This window comes from Lottia gigantea (assembly GCF_000327385.1).
Source record: "Lottia gigantea unplaced genomic scaffold LOTGIsca_160, whole genome shotgun sequence".
NCBI lineage: Eukaryota > Metazoa > Mollusca > Gastropoda > Lottiidae > Lottia > Lottia gigantea.
Window position 1 is genome coordinate 211,946 of NW_008707966.1, and position 5,546 is coordinate 217,491.

At 39.2% G+C, this 5,546-nt stretch overlaps 1 protein-coding gene across 1 annotated transcript in view; it reads left to right on the forward strand.

The window, feature by feature from the left end:
* Positions 1-4,593: 4,593 nt before the first annotated feature.
* Positions 4,594-5,546, forward strand: part of LOTGIDRAFT_173469 (hypothetical protein) — a gene marked incomplete at both ends in the record, with an annotated part of 40,475 nt that continues 39,522 nt past the window's right edge. Inside the window, one exon of the mRNA XM_009051203.1 lies at positions 4,594-4,837. Coding sequence (XP_009049451.1) covers positions 4,594-4,837 — 244 coding nt within the window. The remainder of the gene's footprint in view (positions 4,838-5,546) is intronic.

Below are 5,546 nucleotides of genomic sequence, written 5' to 3' on the forward strand. Positions count from 1 at the left end.
CTAGTTGTTATTAGTGTAAACAATGATGTTCAACTATTGTGGACTGGTTTAGTAATAGTAGTTACAGTCAAGCACTGTTATTATTCTGGTGGAGATACAGCAAAACTTTCTCCTGATAGCTTACATTCCATTTGACTTTTGTTACTTGGAAAGATAAGTGATTAAGTTTGAATCTCAAACTCTATATTCATTCTAGTAGATATTATTTCTTTAAATACAACAATGTTGTGGTTTTATAATACTTTGAATTCTTTCAATTTTAGTTCTGGCAGAACAAGTATTGCAACCCATAGATATAACTTAGCTGAAGATTATGAGGTGAAGGTCATTGTGTCCAATCCCAGGTATCCACATTCTGTTGTTAAGGTGTTGCCGATGAGATTCTTGGTGGTAGAAGACATTGAAAATATAATATTCAGACATGTTCCAGTCCATGGAGAAAAGACAAATGGAGCCAAATTGATAGACTATGGTGGTATGACTACTACAGATGAAGTTATTTTTGAAGCAAGGTATAGTTGAGCAACGATATTCCTTTACACATCCTCGTCTGAGTCAGATACTCAAGATGAGCAGTCCACTTTATTTATAAAATAGAAATCTAAACTAAACAAGCCGGACTATTACTCCCTTACATTACCTACAAAAAAAACCAAACAAACAAACAACTAAATTTCATATTTATTTGGGTCGAGTGGCATTATGAGTGAAGTTGATGTGTTCAAGGTCATCGAATTATCACAATAATTGAGCCGCCATTTTCTTGACATAACCAAGCATAATCATAATATTTTGAATAGAGACATTCTGACTACTCATTGACTACATTCAGTTAGTGAGCCTAATGTAGCATGATTTTGGAGCAATTGAAAGAAAAATAGCAACAACCATTTTTATACGCCCACATGGACGCCCACATGGACGTATATTGCTGTCGCCCCTGTTCGTCCGTCCACATTTGTTGTATGCACTACAGTTTTTATCTGATCTTGATGAAACTTGGTATGCATGTATATATAGATAAGATTTCGGTCAGTTTGAAATTGGTAATAATCGGATGAACGGTTTTAGAGTTATTGCCCTTGACTTACTAGAAACGCATTAAATTTGGCTTATATTCAAAATAGAGGCTGCAATTTTTATCTGATCTTGATGAAACTTAGTATGCATGTTTATATTGATGAGATCTGGGTCAAGTTTGAAATTGGTAATAATCGGATAAACAGTTTCAGAGTTATTGCTCTTGACTTGGTAAAAAGGCGTTAAATTTGGCTTGTATGCACGATTAAGGCTGAAATTTTTATCTGATCTTGATAAAATTTAGTATGCACTTACATATTGATGAGATCTCGGTCAAGTTTGAAATTGGTAATAATCGGATGAATGGTCTCAGAGTTATTGCCCTTGACATAGTAAAATTGCGTTAAAATTGCCTTGTATGCCCAATGAAGGCTACAATTTTGATACCATCTTGATGAAACTTAGTAAGCATGAATATATTGATGAGATATCGGTCAAGTTTGAATTTTGTCATAATCAGATGAATGGTTTTGGATTTCGGGGAAGGGAGGGTTTGATTCTCCCAAATGTACAGGCCTAGGGTGGAGCAGACACTTTATTTAGAAATTAGGATTAAGGGTCTTGATATTGGGTTTTCTTCTGTTCTTATTCTGATCTGAAATTAGAATTCATAAGTATAGTATCTGTTATGTACTGATTGTTTTTAGTTTACTATGAACAATATTATCATTTAAGTTCTTATTTTTTGAATATGCAACTATCATTTTCTGCTTATAGACATGGGGGAATTTCACTTGAAGGCTCTTATAGTGGGCATGAACTATCTTGCTTGCTCGATTGCTGGTTGTATTAAACGGGACAACAAAGGGTGTTATGCCTACATTATGATGAATATTTAGTCCTATAGGTCTTGCTGTATTCAATGTCTCAATCCAATGGGCCTCCCTAGATTGACGGAATTTAGTAGTTTCATCTTCGGGCAAGTCAATTTCTATACGCTCAATTGGGATTAGGGCGAGATCGTCTATTGAATGGTCGTCGAGGTTGAAATGATTAGAAACAGGCTTGTCTTTCTTTAATTTGATGTCTGACCTATGAGCATTAAAGCGAGTTCGTAAATTATTCTTAGTTTCTCCTACATATTGTTTGGCATGAAATTAAATATATTACATTCGAATGTTCACATGTTAGATGTTCCTGGATCGGGTACCTTTTATTCGTAGAGTTGCTTACAAAATAATGAGTTTCTGATATAAAGGGACATGTTTTGCATCTACTGGACAAACATGGAGCACTTCTTAAACCTGGAGGTACTTCGGCATAAAGTCTGTTTTTAGCTGCTATCTGTGCTAAGGTGGAATTTTTAATGTTTCGTAAAAATCGTTTAAAGTATCCACGCTCTTTCAGTTTTGAGAAAACAATCGTACAGGCTTGGTTGAAATCAGAAGATCTTGTACAAATTCGATGAAATCGTAAAACTTGTGACTTAATTATACCAGAAAAGGTATGTTTTGGGTGAAAGGAGCTCTTGTGCAAGAGTTGATGAGTTTCAGTTTCTTTGAAATACACTATAATATCCAATTTATTTGTTTCTGCTATGGAATCTCCCTTAAAGACTGTGGTATCGAGAAAGTCTATGCTTTTGTCACTCACGTTTGCGGTTAGTTTGATAGAAGGATGGTGGTTGTCGAGAATTTCAAAGAATTCCCAAAACTGTTCGATAGAATAAGTCCAAACCATAAAAATGTCATCCAAAAAACTTCCGTAAAAAAGTGGGTCAAATGGACAGAGTGGCAACACCTCACGTTCCCACTCTGCCATGAAAAGGTTTGCGTACGAAGGGGCGAATCGTTTGCCCATTGCTGTCCCTGAAGTTTGTAAATATGTTTTACCATTAAATGTGAAATCGTTTCGACTAAGACAAATCTCTAAAAGCTGTAGAATTGCATCGTCGGGTCTGTTTGGATCTGGGTTTCTATTAAAAGCTTTACGAACTGCCGTTAAACCAGTAGTGTTATCGATATTGGTATACATAGAAGAAACGTCGATAGAAATTAAAATAGCATTAGAGGGAACTCGAAGATTTTTTATTTCATTGACAAAATCGGTTGTGTCTTTAAGGTAGGCGCGATGTTGGCATGCTAGAGGTAGTAAGAAATGATCAATGTATTCTGACACTGCATATGACTCACTACCACAGTCAGATATAATCGGGCGGCCTTTAGGGATTTTATTCGAGATAAACCACTCCTTGGTTGGATTCTTATGGATTTTAGGCAAAGTGTACAAATGTCTCTCGCGACAATCAGGTTTGGCAGACAGATAGTCATATTGTTTCTGTTTGAGATAACTAGTTTTGACTAAATCGGCAAGAATATTATTAATCATGTTAGCAGTTTCTTTGAAAATTGGTTTCGGTAAAATGGCATAATGTTTAGGATTATTCAGTTGATTCTCTGCTTCTGAAACGTAATCCTCCCTATTCAGAATGACACAACATGAACCTTTGTCACTCTTTTTAATAACAATGCTATCGTCTTTCTTAAGTAAGTTTAACGCTTCACGTTCCACTCGTGTGAGATTAGGCTTTTCGTGTGCTATGGAAAGGTTCACTGTTCATTTCAGGATGGATGGCGGCCTGAGGGGGTGTCCACGTGGATTTAGGAATAAACATTGTTCTAGCACCACGTGGGGGGTGGTTTCGAAAAAAATATGTGCAGCTAAGATTTCGTTGAAATCGTTCAATGGATGGTCAGAGATAATTCAAGTTAGCTATCTTTGGTGTGGGAATAAACTTAAGTCCACGGTCTAAGATTGAATGCTGAAGGGGTGTGAGAATTTTGCAGCTCAAGTTAACTACAGTTTGGCCTAGCGGTGGCCTCTCAGTATTTTTATCCCCAGTAATTAGTTTAAAGACTTACTCGATGCTTGAAGCTGGTGTATCCAAAACAAATAAATGCTATTTGCTGTTTCTGGAGACCAATGAAGATTATCAACTGTTTCGAATTCTTCTTCGTAGGGTGGTAAGATTGTTGCGCTGTTGATACTGGACTCCATCATCATGTTGTTGAGGGTGCTGAGGTTCTGTTGTGCTTTCTTCGAGATTTTATTTGAAATGGGTATACATGTGAAGAGGATCTTGGAGTTTGGGAAGGTTTTGTTGGCTGTGGCGATTAATTTCTGGGCTTGGTTAAAGGAGGTCTTTGGTATCTGATCACGGTTGTTGAGGCCTACATGAAGAATAATGGTAGTAGGTTTGGGATCATGGTTGTATTATTCCAGGATTGACTGTATGTGATGGTTTTGGGCACCGGGGTAAGAATGTATTTCGGTGTCCGAACTGGTTTTGGTAATTCGATTCAGGTTAGATGATCCAATTATTAAGGTTGATTTCTTTAGAGCAGGTAGTTTCCATAATGATTTGTCCTTGGTGATAATACGGTTTGGTAGCGGATATAATGGTCGTTGACGGTGTGATTGGTACTGGTTTGGTAGTTGTTAGAATTGTAGCATTGGGAACGGACTGGGATCTGGTTCGAGGAGGGGAAGGTCTGGATACATGTCTCGACTTGGATGGAGACTGAGGGGTGGTTTGCTGGTCTAAAAACGCACAGAAGGAAGAAAGGGACGGCGGATCCTGGATCACGTGGTGAAGATTCAGATGGTGTGGAAGGGGAAGACGAGTCTGAAAGTGAAAAGAGAAGGGGTGTGCCCTCTCTACGAGAGCGTTTACCTATGTCTGCTGGACTAGGAGTAGGTGAACTTCGGGCTCGTTTAGGGGTTTGGTTCGGCAGCGTGGTAGCTCTAGATGGTGCAGGTGTAGTGTCCATTTCAGTTGGTAGAGATATGGTTACTCTGGTTTTTGTTTCGTTGATGGTTTGGTAGAATTTGGAAATTACAGCTTGAGTGAGACGTTTCCCATAGGAGCAACGGGCCCAGGACAGGGCATGAGAAACGATGCGGTCGACGGCAGGTGATGATAAAGACTTGGTACGAATGGTGGTCAGCTTCTCTTGAAGTGTGGTTTGGTAATGGTCGGTCAGGACCTGCGTAACCTTACAGAGCCATGTCCGATTGAGGGATCTAATATTCGCGTCGACAGCTGATGTTTTCATTGCTGGACGGATAAAACTATCCAACTCAGAGACTTTGCGTTTGAAGGTAAATGCTGGTTGGCCTTGCTGTTGAAGGGTAAGGATTGCCAAATGATGGAGGCACTGCAAAACTTGGAAGAACACCTTCACAAAGGGTTCTTCCTCCTTATGAGTGGGGACTGGTTGGCGTCGGTGGGCTGGTAGTCGTTTCTGTTGTTGGTCAGGTCGATGGTTACCTCTTGATTGGTAGGCTGTGTTGTAGGTAGGTCGGCGATGGGGTGGGATATAGCTGGATGGGTTGGTTGGTGGTCGGCGATTGGTAGGTGGTAGAGGTCGATGGAAGACAGGGCCGTTGTAGGGTACGTGATATTGGTTTGGTTGACGATTAGTGTTTCTATTTCTGGCTTCTTGCCAGTGGTTGTTGTAGTTGGG